An 18848-nucleotide genomic window follows, 5' to 3' on the forward strand; every position below is an offset into this window, starting at 1 on the left:
ACTCCTGATCACACCAAGCCTCACCGTTAGTGCTGTCCTGCTATGGGATTTAGCTGGAACTGCTAGAGACGCTGTAAGATTATCAGCTAAGATACTGAGAGACGGAATCTCAGGGCTCAAAAGAGTGTCACATAGTTATAAGCAGTGGCCTAAGGTATCCAGAATACTGTCTCATTTAAGGCACCTAGTCCCTACAATGTCAAGTTTCTCTATCAGATAGCATAGCTAATATTTTTCACTCCAGCTGGAAAATCTAAACTGGGTTCTAACTGGCAGACAGGCACTGCAACCAAACAGGAGGGAGTGCTTGGGTGTGTGGTGTGGGGATGGGAGAAATCTACAAAACTTCCAACAGTACACAATGGAACAAAACCGTAGTGCACTGCACTCACTCCCCAAGTGAGAATATATGTAAAATCGTCATATTATCTTCAGAAAACCTTCAGCTTTAGCACTACCTGTAAATTACAGCTGCCTGAGGGAGACAAGAGCTAGCGGAAGAGAGACCTTGTGCTGTTATCATCAGTCAAAGGCTTTTTCCACCTGCCATGCTCCATCCTCCAGCCCTAGGAAACTTTCCAAGACCATGACTTCAAGAACAGCAGAAGCAGCTGGAAAGAGAGGAGTTCAGGGATATATATATATATATATGCTTTCGTAGATTTTCACGGGTACAGGAATGCAGGTTTTGGTGTCTTCGGGTGTCTTCCCGTGTAAGAGTTGGGGTGTCTAGGCGACGTTTCGACGAGGTCTCACTCGTCATCTTCAGGCTGGTGCTTTCGGCTTCTTGTTACTGGAACAGAGCAGGATCTCAGTGTTTGAGTTCCTATAAATACTGTTGAGGGGGTGTGGTGTATAGCCTCCAACGTTCTGGGCAGAGAGGAAGTTCCCAGGTTAGTGTGCCTTTTCTTCTTTTGTTCCTTAATTACTTGAGGGATATCTTGAGTGATTTCTTGAGTGATATTCTGAGTACCACTTAGGTGGGTCGTTAGGTGTGGATTAGTTGCTAAAGCTTTCGTTTCTTGACCTCTTGAGCTTGTGAAGAGTTTTTCTGAGAAGATGGCTGTACTGCACTTAGTTGTGCTCTGGCTTGGCTTCGTGTATAGGGGCGAGCTGTGGTTTTGTGCCCTGTGCCAGCCAGATCTGTGTAGGGATTGCAGGGGGGTGCAGCATCCGGAGGTGCCATTAGCCCTCCCCACAAAAACCGACACCAGAACCAGAGGCACACAGAACGCCATCACCAATCAACCACACCAGACCCAAACCCAGACCCTCTCCACAGATAAACTACAGACACCATCCAGTAGCCAAACCATAATGGCACCTCCGGATGCTGCACCCCCCTGCAATCCCTACACAGATCTGGCTGGCACAGGGCACAAAACCACAGCTCGCCCCTATACACGAAGCCAAGCCAGAGCACAACTAAGTGCAGTACAGCCATCTTCTCAGAAAAACTCTTCACAAGCTCAAGAGGTCAAGAAACGAAAGCTTTAGCAACTAATCCACACCTAACGACCCACCTAAGTGGTACTCAGAATATCACTCAAGAAATCACTCAAGATATCCCTCAAGTAATTAAGGAACAAAAGAAGAAAAGGCACACTAACCTGGGAACTTCCTCTCTGCCCAGAATGTTGGAGGCTATACACCACACCCCCTCAACAGTATTTATAGGAACTCAAACACTGAGATCCTGCTCTGTTCCAGTAACAAGAAGCCGAAAGCACCAGCCTGAAGATGACGAGTGAGACCTCGTCGAAACGTCGCCTAGACACCCCAACTCTTACACGGGAAGACACCCGAAGACACCAAAACCTGCATATATATATATATATATATATATATATATATATATATATGAAAATCTACGAAAGCAAATATATATATATATATAGCATAAGTTGTGTGTCCCTGTTTCTCAATTTGATCCTTTTACATGGTTTTGTATGTTTTGTGGTATTTTGTGCATTGTGACTTGCCGTTATTTTAACTGATTATAGTTTAAAGGTAAAGGGACCCCTGACCGTTAGGTCCAGTCGTGGACGATTCTGGGGTTGCGACGCTCATCTCGCTTTATTGGGTGAGGGAGCCGGCATACAGCTTCCGGTCATGTGGCCAGCATGACTAAGCCGCTTCTGATGAACCAGAGCAGTGCACAGAAACGCCGTTTACCTTCCCGCCGGAGCAGTACCTATTTATCTACTTGCACTTGACATGCTTTCGAACTGCTAGGTTGGCAGGAGCAGGGACCGAACAACGGGAGTTCAACCCGTTGTGGGGATTCGAACCGCCGACCTTCTGATTGGCAAGCCCTAGGCTCTGTGGTTTAACCCACAACGCCACCCGCATCCCAATGTGCCACCCGCATATTATAGTTTAGTCATTCTTTATTGTGATTGTTAAGTGTAAACTGTTTAATTATTATTTGCTGACATTTAATTTTACTATTTACTATTATATTCTAATGGATTATTGAATATTGTTTTATTTGATGTAAGCTGCTTATTTTAAAGTTATGTTTTTATTATTGGATCAGATTGTTATTAGATATGTGATCTTTGCTGCCTATTTTGTTGTTTCTTCAGCTTGCAAACCGCCTTGTGTATAGTAATATAGAAAGGCGGTGCACCAATTAAAAGTGAAATGAAATTAAACATACACACTTACCACAAGACCCCAGGGCAGCAAACAGGTCTTGGGCGCAGGGTGGAAACTGGCTCAATAACCAAGCACTTAAATAAAATAACTTTCTCTTTATCTCTCTCTCTCTCTCTCTCTCTCTCTCTCAAACACACACACACACACACAGGTTCAGATGTAGAATTCTTCTTCATTGCTTTTCCCACCACCAGTTGTTCTGCTGTCAGCAAAGGGGAAAACGTTTCCTCTTGGCAAACATTTTATCTCAAAGGAACCAGCTGATGGGGAACCTGAATGTGACTCTGAAGAGCTGGAAAACCAATCAAAAGGAAAAGGAAGCGAGCCGGAAGATAATTCAAAGATGTTACACTTGGCTGATGGGGATCTTCCTCGAGAGCCGGGCTCCTTAAATCTCTTGACACTTTGCCCTTGTACAGGACGCTTAGTCTTTGCTTCCACGTCACTACTGAACCCATCTGAAACTGAATAAGCCGAGACCACAGATAGATCAGCGAAGGCAAGTTTCATCCCTGTGTCCACATCAGTCTCCTGAACTCCTTCCAAGTCATCAATGTTGACTCTGCTTCTTGTCCTGTGCCCAGAAGAGAAAGTGCTTAAGGAATTTGGCTCGCTAAAATGAAAAGATTTGGGGACCAGCGAAGAGCGCATTGTGGGCAAGCAAGCAAGAGACTTGCTTCGCTGAAATGAGTCGCCAGAGGCTCCACCAGGTCTTCCGGCAGAAAGTGCTTGGTTGTGATTTCTCAAGTCCTGCTGGGAAACGCCAAGGTACAGACTGGCATGGTGAAATGCAATGGAATAAACTGGTTTTGAAGGATCACTGGCTTTGTTGAGAGTCCATCTGCTGCTTTGGGGAAGAAAACTTCGAAGCGGTGTAACGGGAAGGTGCCTTGCAGGAGATGGCGAGCAAAACTTGTTCAGCTTACCACACTTCCTATACCGGGCCTGCTGTGAAGAAGAGGGATGAAAAGGGAGGAGGTCACATTAACAACAAACATTTATTTCCAGAGCTGAATTATCTACTACATGTTAAATGGCCACTGGTTGCATTAATCAGTAACAGTAATTGGCTGGGGTGCCTGGAGCTTAGGGGAGATGTAGTGGAAAATATCAGAAGTGTACCAAGTTGATGAAGGCTACCGTTTACCTTGGAGTAAGTCTTGTTGAATTAAATGTTAATTGCTTCCGAGTAGGCATGCATTGGATTGCACTGCAGAATCAGAACTTGTATACTACAACAGATTAACACTGCTAATATACAAAGCCCTAAGCCTTTTCTTCTTTCTTAAATGGTGGCATGGAAATAACTAGCTTATAAATAACAAGCATAGCGGAGAAATCTTATTCCCCGCTTTGGAGAACTACCCTCTCCAGGGATAAAATCCTCCAGCTGGTTTAAGGAAAAGAACCACTACTGCGTTGTTGCCTTTTCTTTCTCCTTTATATTTTTGGTTTCTGCAGGGCCATTAGTACTGACAGAGAACTGCTTGTTTTCTGCAGAATGAGTCAGAAGCAAAGAGCACAAGGAACATGGACTCAACTGGAGTCTGCAGTTCTAAGTAACAAAAGCTCTATGTACAAACTGATACACTTATATCAGCAAGACAATAAAGAACTGTTTCTGTCTTAAACAGAGCGGCACAGTTGCCAGACGTCGCACCAGTTTATTCTGATTGCACTGTTGTCTAGATGACGCAAAGCCTAGCAACTATACCATTCTCTAAAAGTAAGCATATCCACATCCTTCAAAAATCTTGCACCGATTTCCCAAAGTTTCCCATTATTCCTACTAAATGCACAGAGGTCTTAGAATAAAATGATGCTATCCTGCTACGTTTTATACCAGGCTCAGGTACTTCCATAAAGTTCCACAGGTTGCCTGATTAAACGGTAAAAAAAGAATCTGCTGCTGAACTAATTGTTTCCAAAGTTAAGTACCTTATTACAACTTGTATGTAAAGAGTGCCTGAGAAACTGATAGTAAATAAATTTCAACTTTCTGTTTTTAGGACTCATCTCCACAACAGCTTGGTTCGCCTATCATGGTAAGCCAAACTATGGCTTACCAGGACCATGCAAAAATAGAATCATAGGATTAGAGAGTTGGAAGGGATCCCAAGGATAATCTAGAACCCACAACCCAGAAATTCAGAGTTCCATGCTTTACCAACTGTGCTATCTCAAGAACAGCTTGCAGCACTTTGCTTTTGCTCCCATGCTGAGCTAAACCACGGTTTGGCTTAGCGTGTTAACTAAACCTGGATTCATGACTACACAATCTCCTGTCTAACCACAACCTGCAGCCAAGAACACACCTATTCTATATTCTTCGTCCTTTGAAAGTACTTTGCCAATACAGTGGTGCCTCGCAAGACAAAAAGAATCCATTCTGTGATTCTCTTCGTCTAGCGGTTTTTTCGTCTTGCGAAGCAAGCCCATTGACAGATTAGGGGATTAGCGCTATTAGCGGCTTTTAGCGGCTTATCTGCTGATCAGATCAGCTGATAAGCGGTTTAGCGGCTTAGAAAAAGGGGGGGAGGGAAAAAACCCGCAGGAACTCGCAAGGCATTGTCGTCTTGCGAAGCAAGCCCATAGGAAAATCGTCTTGCGAAGCACCTCCAAAATGGAAAACTCTTTCGTCTAGCGAGTTTTCCGTCTTGCGAGGCATTCGTCTTGCGGGGCACCACTGTATCATCCTAAGAGTGTTGCCTGTTGACTAATCAAATCAAATGTAGTTACAATGTTATTGTTCCTGTAACACAGCTGAAAGATCTTTGTATAAAACAACCTTTAGCCCCTTTTACCTCTAATCTCAAGGAAACCATGGCTAAGCGTGGACATACGAGCATGTGTGTATTCATGGCAAAAATTGCAGCCATTTCCCTCCTTCCTCAGTCCTGCTGTTCCACGACACAAAGATAAGCCACGGTTTGGTTTAGCGCTACATCTGAACTTGGGTTTCTGGTTTGTTAAGGTTCACATGTAACTCTAAGACACACCATGACTTAGCTCCGGGGAGTAAGCCAGCAGAACCAGGACCAGGGGATGAGCAAAGTGGCTGTGATTTTTGTACTCAGTACCCACATTCACACTTAGCCATGGTTTACATGTGAACTAGGCCTTTGGCTTCTTGCTGTTTTTGAATTCCTCCATCATGCACAGTAAAAAAACCTGACAGATTGTGGAAAATTACACAGAGTCAGCCCAGAAACAAATTAACATGGAAAAGAGTTGACAAGGTTCTTTCTGTTTATACAAGGCTTCTACTTTCTGCAGTCCAGAAGGTTCAAAGGGAAAGTTTAGAATTGGAAGTGATGGATCTTTCAAACTAGAGAAATATATGTGAATTGTGCTATGGGACAGTAAACTTTATTCACCCTCTGGTGTGTTGCCATCATCACCCCAGTCCACACCAAAAGACCAGAGGTCTTTGGCAATGGATGGTGATTAGTATGAAACAATTCATACTAGTATTACAAGGAGCTCACTAGACCATAGTAATCACCGTATTTTTCGCTCTATAAGACGCACCAGACCGCAAGATGCACCTAGTTTTTGGAGGAAAACAAGAAAAAAAATATTCTGAATCTCAGAAGCCAGAACAGCAAGAGGGATCGCTGCGCAGTGAAAGCAGCAATCTCTCTTGCTGTTCTGGCTTCTGTGATAGCTGCGCAGCCTGCATTCGCTCCATAAGATCCTTACTTTTTAGGAGGGAAAAGGTGCGTCTTATAGAGCAAAAAATACGGTATTTATTATACGGACAATATGCAGGCAGCACATTTCAGTTTGGAAACAAAAGTAGGGACTTTTCTGATGGAACTTAATAGTACTTATTTCCAAGGAAACTTTACACACAATTATGCTGTGTATCCTTCAAACACATTCTGATTCCCACCCCCCACCCCATGCATGGCAACTTAAAATCTGCATTCCCAAATGCCACATGGAGATTTAGGGGTGCTAAGAAATACCTGCAGGAGGATCTTGTTCCCATCAGGATCTTCTGTTTGCCACCTGCCTTCACTGATCCGGCTGCAAGGATTAGGCAAGAGAGACATCAGCTGCTCAATATCTTTGACTCGGAATTCCAGCAGCGCTGACTCTGTGGGACTTGGCACATGGCCTTTGGGAAGCCTCTTTAAAGACAACTGAATATCAATATCCACATTGGAATAGACAGGGAACACACAAAAGCCTGCCTTTTTCTGACAAACCCGTCTTCTCAGAATGAGTTCGTAGAGCTTCATAACGCTGGCAAATTTTTCATTCCTGCAGTAGATGGTGAAGCGTATTATTTCCTTCCCATAATGCACTGGCCGTATGGCCCACAGAGGAGTGCCTTGGGCCAAGGTGAAAAAGTCCTGGCTGCCTGGCATGTAAGGGAGGAAGTTGCCGTGCACCTGTTCCGTGTGGTGGTAATGCCAGGGTGGCCTTTGAAAGGACTCGTGAAGTTGCAGGATTGGCTCCTCATCATATTCTTCCTTCAGAAAGAGGATTACTGCAAGAGCTGGCTGGGAGACGGTGGCCTTGTCGGGCTTCCTTGCTTTCCTCCTTTCCGAAACGCGGAAGAGTTGGAGATCTGGGTGGATCCATGCCAATAGGCTATCGATGGCTTGCTGGAGGACACCAGAGTCTCCTGGGTCTGCAATTAGGTGCATGCTAAGAAGGAAAGGATCTTGCACATCCTCCACAGAAAGTTCACCTGAATGGAGGAGGGGGAAATCCCAGTCAATCTGGTTTGGTTTGCAACGGTTTACATTCAGTTTTCTAAAAAGGTGTGGTTTTCAAGTAACTAAATGAGCAAATGGAAGAACGTCTGCCTATGCAATAGGACTCCCCCCCCCCACCATTTCTTCCCCCTGCACACGCCCCACACTGTCCCCAAATCTGCTCCAAAGGGTTGGGGTTAGGGTGTGTGGAGGGGGAATCCCATTGTGCAAGAAGTCATTTCACTCCTGCATAGCATTAATAATAATAATAATAATAATAATAATAATAATAATAATAATAATAATAATTTATTATTTATACCCCGCCCATCTGGCTGGGTTTCCCCAGCCACTCTGGTCGGCTTCCAACAAAACACCAAAATACAATAACCTATTAAACATGAAAAGCTTCTCTAAACAGGGCTGCCTTCAGATGTTTTCTAAAAGTTTGGTAGTTATTTTTCTCTTTGACATCTGGTGGGAGGGCATTCCACAGGGCGGGTGCCACTACCAAGAAGGCCCTCTGCCTGGTTCCCTGTAACTTGGCTTCTCGCAGCGAGGGAACCGCCAGAAGGCCCTCGGCGCTGGACCGCAGTTTCCGGGCAGAACGATGGAGGTGGAGACGCTCCTTCAGGTGTACTGGACCGAGGCTGTTTAGGGCTTTAAAGGTCAGCACCAACACTTTGAATTGTGCTCGGAAACGTACTGGGAGCCAGTGTAGGTCTTTCAAGACCGGTGTTATATGGTCTCGGCAGCCGCTCCCAGTCTTTGAATACAACCCCTTGGAATCTGTATTGGGTCAAACTTGCCACAGCTTTGGGTCCCAAACAGAGAATTCAGTCCACGTCTCCATCATAAATCTGCATACGTCAGATAACCCATAACTGCCAATCCTGTTCCAAGACATATCTGGACCACTAGGCTCTCAGGGTTGAAGTGTGTCTGGTCCAATGGTGCCCAAGTAAACAATATTCCTGATGGAGTAAACAACATCCTAGACAGATTTCCCTGTGCCGCTAACTGAAATAGCCTCCAACCCCAAATTCAGTCACATAATAAAGGACTGGCTGCAGGCAAGGGGAGAACTTCTCTTCATTTTAAACTGATGTGTGTTCTTGCTGCTCGGTTCCATCTCATTAATTCTGAAGCCTACATCAGGAGCTGCTGCCCAGCAGGCTTCAGAATCTGAGGTGAACATCTCTTCAATGCTCAGGAAGACTAAGGAGGAGATAGAGCACAGAATTTCATCAGCTGGATAGATGGAGCAAGAAATAAGTTGGGAAAGAAGGAAAGAAGGCTAGTCCATCCATCTAGGCATTCCAGAGGAGGAACCATTTGTGATATCCTGCCAAAAGTCTCAAGAAGGTGGTACGATGCCAGACTGCCGAACAGGCAAAGAATAGCCAACAAGTTGTCCTCTTTTACGCAAACATGGGCAAAGTCATTTCAGATCATACATCTGCCTGCCACACACAGATGACCAGCAGTTCTGCCTTTGATGCGAAGCAAAAATGTATCACTTCAGTCAGTATAATTAAAATAGCTCGCAGTGATTTTGCAAATCTCTTTCAATGTGAACCGACACTTTTAACCCTCCAGCTAACAGACTGAAGAAGAAGACAACAGCAAAACCTCTAAATTTGGCATGGACTTTGAAGTTAAACTGGAAACCAACTTAAACTACAGTATATCTAGCAGCCCAACTCGCTGCATGTAGGTCAGTAGAGAAGCCGCGAGTGAGATGATCCTTTTGTGCTTCACTCCCGGAGGTGTAACCACTTTGACAGATGTCACAACCATTTGCAATGTGGCGGCAGGGAATGAGAAGCTTAGAAACTCACAAGACACTGAAAGCATCCCTCAAAGTAGAAATGTGCAAATAAATTCAGATGAAGACTAAGGTCACCTCTACACCATACACTTAGAGCACACTTGTGCCACAGTTAACCATCATGGCTTCCCCCAAAGAATTCTGGGAACTGTAGTTTGTTAAGGGTGCTGAAAGTAAGGCCTGCACAGAGATGTAACCCCCAGCCAAAGTCCCACCTAGTCCAACGTCCTCTTCTCACGGTGGAGAAGCAGGAATCTGAGCACAACAGCACTCTCTCTATTCAGTAAGGAGATCCAAACTGTGTTAGAAACGCAGATATAGAATCTAATTGCCAAATGGCACCTTAAACCTAGGTTGCAGTCGCCATAATGGAATGCCTAGGCGCTGCTTTAGTTATTTCTTTGCAATGGGATTTATTATTATTATTATTACTAATTTCATTTCTATAGCACTTTATATTTTAAGGGGAGGGGACCCAAAGCAGTTTACAACACACTGCAATCCAGAATAAAACAAATTCAGTCTTCAAGGAAATTATTTCAGATCCTTGGACTCGGACTCACCTACATTGGCAAAGAAAAAGCGCTTTATACGCATTGTATATGCATTAAAGCACTGTGACCCCAGATGGCGCTGCGGAGTTCTGTTTTTTGCCAACTCGATTTCTCATACAAAGTTTATGACGCGTTTAACCGAAACACTTCTTTGGTGTGTCTAGATCCAGCCCTCCTCTAAGCCCTTCCCCAGTCGTCAACGTGGCATCCAGAGATCTCCATGTGGTCGCAATTGGACCCACACCACTCACAAAACACGCCTGGCTAATTCCTAGCACTGGGTCCAAACAATCACACACTTGAGGCATTATTGCTGCCTACACTTCTTATAAGATATAGGCAACAGACGATCCAACTTCTTCTGCCTGGTTTTCATTAGCTACAATAAATATTGCTCTATCTCACAAGTGCTTACCCAAATGAACATAAAGAGAACCTGTGGATCCAGCCAGGGGCGTATGAAGTGGGGGGTGGGACGCCCTGGGTGCCACTCGGGGTGTGTGTGTGAAAAGACGGCCCCTGCCTCCCCCCAGCTGTAGAGCAGCCAAGGGCGCGCTCATGCGACGCCCATAAGGGCTGCTCCTCTCGTGTGCCATCCATACGGGTGTCCGTACAGGCTGCCTCTCGCACGGCGACCATACGGGCTGCTGTGCGTGCGCAATCTGTATGGGACGCCGTACATGCGCACGCCGTACGGGATGCCGCTAACGTGGTATCCCACCTCAGGTGCCGGAGAGGGTTCCTCCGCCGCTAGATCCAGCCAATGAATGGCCCATGTACTCGAGCATCTTGTTCTCAAAGTGGCCAACTAGATGAACAACCGCATTTTCTCTTCCTGCAGTTTCCAGCAACTGTGAAGGCAGAGCAGAGCGGATGCCTCCAAGCAACCTTCTGCCTTTATTGGCACTATCAACTGAAATTAGTATCAGGAAAAAGAACATTTCAGAACCTCTAATAACACAAAAAAGCAGAGACATCACCTTGCCAACAAAGGTCCGTATAGTTAAAGCTATGGTTTTCCCAGTAGTGATGTATGGAAGTGAGAGCTGGACCATCAAGAAGGCTGATCGCCGAAGAATGGATGCTTTTGAATTCTGGTACTGGAGGAGACACTTGAGAGTCTCATGGACTGCAAGAAGATCAAACCTCTCCATTCTGAAGGAAATCAGCCCTGAGAGGTCACTGGAAGGACATATCCTGAAGCTGAGGCTCCAGTACTTTGGCCACCTCATAAGAAGAGAAGACTCCCTGGAAAAGACCCTGATGTTGGGAAAGATGGAGGGCACAAGGAGAAGGGGACGGTGGAGGACGAGATGGTTGGACAGTGTTCTCGAAGCTACCAGCATGAGTTTGACCAAACTGTGGGAGGCAGTGGAAGACAGGAGGGCCTGGCGTGCTCTGGTCCATGGGGTCATGAAGAGTTGGACACGACTAAACGACTAAACAACAACAAATAACACAAATCCTGAAACCATGGTCACACTAGCAGCACCCAAGTACAGCTGAAGCAAAGAATGTGCAAACTGGTAACTGTCATCGCAAAAAGCCTGAGTTCGCCAGTGCACTCTCTCATTATCTGGGAAGGTTATAAAGGAAAGTACTTTACAGCAACAATGACAAGTAGGTGTGTTGATTTATTTGCTGCCGTGTCGTTTCCACACTAGCTGTTTTCTCTGGAATTGAGATAAATATTTCACTCCATTATTACATAACAGGGTGGGAAGCCTTGGTTAGCCTGAAGCACGCATTCCCTTTGGGCCAACCTTTCCAGAAACACAATTTTAATTTTGCTTCCAGTTGACTGGAGAAGAGCAGAGCCTCCACTGTGCTAATGGGCTCTGGTATGGAAAGGAACCAAAACTTCCCCATAATGCGTACTCATTTTCAGCCTAATATGTCCAGAGGCGGGTGAGCTAGTCTTCTGTCTCGCTGCTCTGTGTGTGTGTGTCAGCTCCTCTGAAAACTAGGGTGATGTCCAATGATTAAGACACAGAAGAAGACACTACCGTGTAGGCAGTAATGGTCAAACTATTCTCGGCAACCTCAAGTGCAGAAACAACGCAATCCCTAATAACTGATCCACAGCATCCCTCAAGGTCAGTGGGCAAAACCAAAGCAGAACAATTTAACTGCTCTACCACACAAAGAGATCTTAATCAATACAGACCTGTAATCTCAAGCAGCAATTATCTGCCAGGACAACGGAGTCTTCTCAACATGCTAACCCTGAAAATAGGCATCTCCAGGACAGTCAAAAGACAGGAAACAAAGTTTGCTCTGTCGGTTGTGTCAGACTAATCACTTTTCACCGTTCCAGAGCCTTCCTGATGGAACCTCGGGTTCAGGCCTTGGATGAATTCACCCAATTCATTCTGCTGTCAGCTGGAAGAGTGTTGGACTACACTTCCCATCATCCCTGACCATTGGCCATGCTGGCTAGGGCTGATGGGAGCTGGAGTGCCATAGATTTCCCACTAGAAAGTCCTCTCCATAATGGGTGGCCTTTTCACCAGCCACAACAGAGTCTCCAACAATAGGGGCACACACTCCACACTGGATAGGTTGCCAGGGGGCAGTCAGATATTGTTGTACTCTAACTCCCCTCAGTCACAGCCAGCATGGCCAATCTTCAGGATGATGGGAGTTGTGGTCCAATGACATTTGGGGAGCAACCTTTTGGCTACCCCCAAGTTAGGCAGTGTAATTTTCTTTCCAAAACTAAATACCCACCTACTGAGTAGCTTCTGAGATTGAGCTGGGCTGGAGAAGATACATGCCTCTGTACCACCATGGCTGCAACACATGTACCACACAGTTTGGGTCCGTCCCCAGTCTGTGTCTGACTGTCGTCATTAAGTGCCACACACATCTCAGTGAAAGGTCCACCCACATCTACCAGCAGCAACGAAAGTCCTGGCTTGCCCAAACTGGCCTGAACTTCTTGACTATGCAAAGGCATGCACTTACTAGCCTACACATGTTTACTTGAAGTAAGTAGATGAAGTAAGCCCCTGTTACTTCAATACTCCCAGGTAAGGATGTGCAGGATTGTAGCCTAGAGCTCCTTCCTATTAGTGAATGTTCCTCCCTTTTCAGACAATCTTTCTTCCTCCATACTAGTTCAGTAGAGGCTCCCCACCCACATACAGTGGTACCTCTGGTTAAGAACTTAATTCATTCTGGAGTTCCGTTCTTAACCTGAAACTGTTCTTAACCTGGGCAGATGAAGGTGATTGACTACATGGAATTGGCAGAAATGACTGGCAGAATCCGAGACCAGGGAGAAGAGTTGGTGAAAGAAGACTGGAAGAAATTTAAGGACTATTTACAGAAATATTGTAAAATTGATGAATGTTAGAAGGATGTTGGAAAGAAACTAAGGGGTTTCCAGCTGTAATGCTTAGGAGATACGAAAAAAAAGGCTTACAAATGGGTAAAAGCTTAATGGTAAGGATTTGCTGAATTAACAAATTTAAGTGGAATACAAAGAAGGGAGGTATGAGGAGGTCCAGGGAAATAAGCGTAAGGAAGATATGTTATGGAAAATTATTTGTTTTTTAATTGTTTTTATGTTGTATGTTGTTTCTTTTTATTTTTCATTTTTATTGTTATATTTTAAAAACTTTAATAAATATCTTTTCAAAAAAAAACCTGTTCTTAACCTGAGGTACCACTTTAGCTAATGGGGCCTCCTGCTGCTGCCGTGCAATTTCTGTTCTCATCCTGAAGCAAAGTTCTTAACCTGAGGTACTATTTCTGGGTTAGCAGAGTCTGTAACCTGAAGCACCTGTAACCTGAAGCGTCTGTAACCCGAGGTACCTTGAAAATGTGCATCCCAAAGAGGGCCAGGCCAAGACATTTTGGCACCAGCAGCAGCGGGTGATGTATTTCTTGGAGACTGCATCTGCTGCCCCTGTGGAACCTGAGGGGTGAACTGGCCCTGTCCCCAAAGCTTCCCACAGGTAGCACAGCTTCATTAAGTGGACACAAACAGAAGAACAAAATTATACTCACTGCTGCTGGAAGACACAAGATCTACCCACCCTGGAAGAATGGCAAATGCAACTAATAGACTATATGGAAATGGTGGAAATGACTGGCAGAATCCGAGATCAGGGAGGAAGATTGGAGGAAATTTAAAATTTATTTACAGAAACATTGTAAAATTTTTGAATGCTGATGACGTTGAAATGAACTGATGGGGTTCTAGCAACAAGGTAAAATGTAAGATGGGATTGATAATAGATAAGTTAAATTGGATATGAACTTGCTGAACTAAATTTTAAAAAAGGGATACAAAAAAGGGAGGCGTGAGGAAGTCAGGAAAATAAGTTAACCAAAGAGAAATTTAAAAAGAGGGAGTTTTGTTTTCTTTTTTATGTGCTTCTTCCCCCCTTTTTTCTTGTCTTTTTTTGTGTTTAATGTTTGTATTTTTGTATTTTGTAACTTTGTATTTTTCTGTTTTTGTATTCTTTTGAATCTTCTTATTGATAAAACCTAATAAAATATTATTTAAAAAAAAATTATACTCACTGCTGGAAGATGACACACAGCTGTATTCTGACCTGCAGTAAAAAAATAAAAATAAAAATGTTAAGTTCAGTAGGGCTGGCGAACAATGGGGACTTGGGTTATGTCATTATGGTTAGAGTGTCAAGCTAGCCCCTGGGAGACTCGGGTTCAAATCCCCACTCAGCTATGAAGGTGTCTTTGGACCAGTCACCATCTCTCAGCCTGCTGAATCTCACAGGGTTGTTGCAAGTCCTCAGGAGGTTAGGGAGAGAACCATGTATGATGCCACAAGTTCTTTGGAGAAAGGCAGGCTATAAATGCAGTTCTAAAATAGCAGAAAACAGCAAATAGTACAGTATGGTCCATGCGGAAGCAAGGTCTTTAACTTCCTTGAAATAAGTTGGTTGGGGGCACTATTTTGGACTGCATGTATGAGTGGAATTCCAATTACAAGCTCATACTCAAATCGTGTAAATCAAAATTTTCTGCATGAATGAAGCCTTACTGCTCCCCCCTCCTGCCCCCCCCGAAAGATACATCTTGCTGCAAAAATATGTTTTGACTATTACATGCTACATGAACAGTCTACTTCTTTGGTTCATAAGATGAGTATGAAGCATCTTGGTTGAAAATGGAAATTGTGGAACAGGTTACATGTACAGGTGAAACTTGGAAAATTAGAATATCGTGGAAAAGTTCGTTTATTTCAGTAATTCAACTTAAAAGGTGAAACTAATATATGAGATAGACTCATGACATGCAAAACGAGATATGTCAAGCCTTTATTTGTTATAATTGTGATGATCATGGCGGTTCAATGCCCATGGGATTACTGTGCTTGATTGGCCAGCAAACTCGCTGGCCCCATAGAGAATCTATGGGGCATTGCCAAGAGAAAGATGAGAGACATGAGACCGAGCAATACAGAAGAGCTGAAGGCTGCTATTGAAGCTTCCTGGTCTTCCATAACACCTCAGCAGTGCCATAGGCTGATAGCATCCATGCCACACCGCATTGAGGCAGGAATTGATGCAAAAGGGGCCCAAACCAAGTATTGAGTACATATGCATGCTTCTACTTCTCAGAGGTCCAATATTGCTCTATTTGCAGTCTTTGTTTTGCTGATTTCATTTCATATTCTAATTTTCTGAGATTGTTAATTTGGGGTTTTCATCAGCTGTACACAATTATAACAAATAAAGGCTTGACATATCTCATTTTGCATGTCATGAGTCTATCTCATATATTCGTTTCACCTTTTAAGTTGAATTACTGAAATAAATGAACTTTTCCACGATATTCTAATTTTCCGAGTTTCACCTGTAGCACAGAAATATTCCCCTGCTTGTCCATACACAAAACATTAGAACATACTGCATGCCCCAGACCATATGCAGACACATCCCTTACACACATGTATATATGTGCCCAAGCACACACACTGGTGGGAGTATGTAGACAGGGATGTGTGCACATACACAATGATCACTGAACACATTGTAATGTGGTCGTAATGCACAAATGCACCCAAGATAAAACATGAAGCGGCCCTGACACACCTGAATTCCATTGCATTTTTGGATTGCTGGGTGCATGTACCTTAAACACACTGGCGTAGCGTGGGGGGTGCAGGGGGGGCCAGCCGCACCGGGCGCAACATCTGGGGGTTAGGGGGCGCAAATCCACGGGTTAGGGGGCGCAAATTACTTGCCTTGCCCCGGGTGCTGACAACCCACGCTACGCCACTGCTTAAACATGCCCATTCTGATTGCCAGACTACGATTTCTGCTGCTGCTTGGATCCTGCTCCCAAGTTCCTACTCACCAAATCTTTTTATGCCCCCTTAAGGGCACTTTATTAACAACAGGTAATGATATAAGGTCTTTCTCTCCTCAACCCTTTTAGAACATTATATATATCCACATATAAAAGCTACCCAAATTTTTGGTTCTTTTTCAACATCACTACTGCCTCTGAAACTGTTCTGCAAGGGAAATGGTTGTGCACTGATTATGACAAAGCACACTGAGAGGCGTCCTGTTTGAGGCAAAATCCTCACCTCTATTTGAACACGTTCACCTTTCTAAAAAAATTTTTTAGGATCAAACATTTGTCCAAGTTTCCCTGAAGAAGAGCTTAGCTGGAAAGGCAGGCAACATTAAACTTTCGACGTTCGATTAATTTACTTTCTTTTCCTAAGATTTCCTACACCCCCCCACCCCCCACCCCACGCAAGAATGCACAAATCCCTCAATCAGTGGCGTAGCGTGGGTTGTCAGCACCCGGGGCAAGGCAAGTAATTTGCGCCCCCTAACCCGTGGATTTGCGCCCCCTAATCCTAACCCCCAGATGTTGCGCCCGGTGCGGCCGGGCCCCCCTGCACCCCCACGCTACGCCACTGCCCTCAATCACAGCTCACAAGCCCCATTACTTTTGGGATCAAACCAGAAGCTTAAGATTTGTGCGAGTCGAATGGCTCAGTCGGTAGAGCCTGAGCTTCTTCATCTCAGAGTCCTGAGTTCGAATCTCAAGTTGGGCAAAGGGGGGTGGAATAGATTGACCCTCAATGGTCCCTTTACAATTACATGATTCTATGATCTGGGGTTTGGGAGAGGCTTGGACTACAGGACCCCAGCGGTCCCTTCCCACTCCATTATTTGAGGTTTGGGGAGGGATGGGACCAGACGAGGCGCCAAAACGCACTAGGAGCGAATCCGGAGTGGGGCTGATCACCTGTGGGGTTTCCCTATATTTAAGGGCTTGTTGCGCTTTGGTTTCGATGCTGCTTCTTCAGCGCCCGTCCAGGGGGATCCCCATCCCCGTCTGAAGCAGATGAGCATCCTTGTCGAGGGAAAGGGACCGGGCACCAGAAGCCCCCGGTGCCGGAGAGGGGACTCACTCACCCGGCCGTCTCGGCTCCGGAGTCGGCGGCCTCGTCCTGCCAGCGGCCGCCCCCTTTCCGGCGCATGGCGCGGCGGCTGCTCCGGCTGCTGCTGCTGCTGCTCCTTCTTGCCGGGCTGGGTGGCGGCGAGGGCGGAGGAGGGCGAGGGACGGGTCGGTGGGCGGGCCTCCCGCGCTGCCCCCTGGCCGGAAGGTCCGTCCTCCCGACGGGGATTTGCCCAGCCGGGCTGCAGGCGCGCGGCGCTCCTCTCCGCGGCGGTTCTGCGGCGGAGGATCCGCGCGGCGCGCCATGCAATGCGTCCCGGGACCCGTCGGGGGTGCCAAGTGCACAAGGGAATGCGTAAAGAAAGGAGGATGGCGCGTTTGAGCCTGGCAGAGATTTAAAATCATCATCAACAACAACCGTCGCTTTATTATGTATATTATGTATTTCCCCTGTTAAGGTGCTACACTCAATACGCCAGCAAGTTTGGAAAACTCAGCAGTGGCCAGAGGACTGGAGAAGATCAGTCTACATCCCAATCCCAAAGAAGGGCAGTGCCAAAGAATGCTCCAACTACCGCACAATTGCACTCATTTCACACGCTAGCAAGGTCATGCTTAAAATTCTACAAGGCAGGCTTAAGCAGTATGTGGACCGAGAACTCCCAGAAGTGCAAGCTGGATTTAGAAGAGGCAGAGGAACCAGAGACCAAATTGCAAACATGCGCTGGATTATGGAGAAAGCTAGAGAGTTCCAGAAAGACATCTACTTCTGCTTCATTGACTATGCAAAAGCCTTTGACTGTGTCCACCACAGCAAACTATGGCAAGTTCTTAAAGAAATGGGAGTGCCTGATCACCTCATCTGTCTCCTGAGAAATCTCTATGTGGGACAAGAAGCTACAGTTAGAACTGGATATGGAACAACTGATTGGTTCAAAATTGGAAAAGGAGTATGACAAGGCTGTATATTGTCTCCCTGTTTATTTAACTTATATGCAGAATTCATCATGCGAAAGGCTGGGCTGGATGAATCCCTAGCCAGAATTAAGATTGCCGGAAGAAATATCAACAACTTCAGATATGAAGATGACACAACATTGATGGCAGAAAGTGAGGAGGAATTAAAGAACCTTTTAATGAGGGTGAAAGAGGAGAGCGCAAAACATGGTTTGAAGCTCAACATCAAAAAAAAACAAAGATCATGGCCACTGGTCCCATCACCTCCTGGCAAATAGAAGGGGAAGAAATGGAGACAGTGAGAGATTTTACTTTGTTGGGCTCCATGATCACTGCAGATGGTGACAGCAGTCCAGGGACGCGGACTTAGAAAAAATATTGGGGGGGCCCGGGAAAGCTCATGAATAATAAATAAGCTCATGAATATGCAAATAAAGTGGCTCCGGCCCTAAATCGGGCAAGCCACGCCCCCCCAGCCAGCCGATTGGCTGGCTGGGAGGTGTGGCCAGTCGGGATTCCCCTGTTCTCGCGGGATTTCCGGCAGTGCCTTGGCTGGGATTCCCTTGGCCGGGGCTCTCCGATTAGGGCGCGCGGCTGGCTGGCTGGCGAACGAGCAGGTGGGGAGGAGGCGGGGGACGGCGGTGGCGCTCTGGTGGAAGGGCGCCCGCCCGAGATTATTGGGGGGGCTGAGCCCCCCCCAAAATTTTTTGAGGGGGCTCGAGCCCCCTGAAGCCCCAT

At 45.7% G+C, this 18848-nt stretch overlaps 1 protein-coding gene across 2 annotated transcripts; it reads right to left on the minus strand.

The window, feature by feature from the left end:
• Positions 1–1886: 1886 nt before the first annotated feature.
• On the minus strand, positions 1887–17269 carry FAM124A (family with sequence similarity 124 member A). 2 transcript variants are annotated; one of them, XM_083495190.1, is made up of 4 exons: positions 17171–17269; positions 14289–14320; positions 6633–7363; positions 1887–3609 (listed from the first exon to the last, which is right to left on the minus strand). In XM_083495190.1, the coding sequence occupies exons 1-4, from the start codon at positions 17233–17235 to the stop codon at positions 2815–2817; spliced, it is 1623 nt and encodes a 540-aa protein (XP_083351316.1). In that variant the 5' UTR covers positions 17236–17269; the 3' UTR covers positions 1887–2814. The 2 variants fall into 2 exon arrangements, with proteins under 2 accessions (XP_083351316.1, XP_083351317.1); XM_083495191.1 differs by lacking the exons at positions 14289–14320; positions 17171–17269 and adding an exon at positions 10477–10594.
• Positions 17270–18848: the final 1579 nt, after the last annotated feature.

Source organism: Podarcis liolepis (assembly GCF_965112155.1).
Source record: "Podarcis liolepis genome assembly, chromosome: 3".
NCBI classification, from domain to species: Eukaryota; Metazoa; Chordata; class Lepidosauria; order Squamata; family Lacertidae; genus Podarcis; species Podarcis liolepis.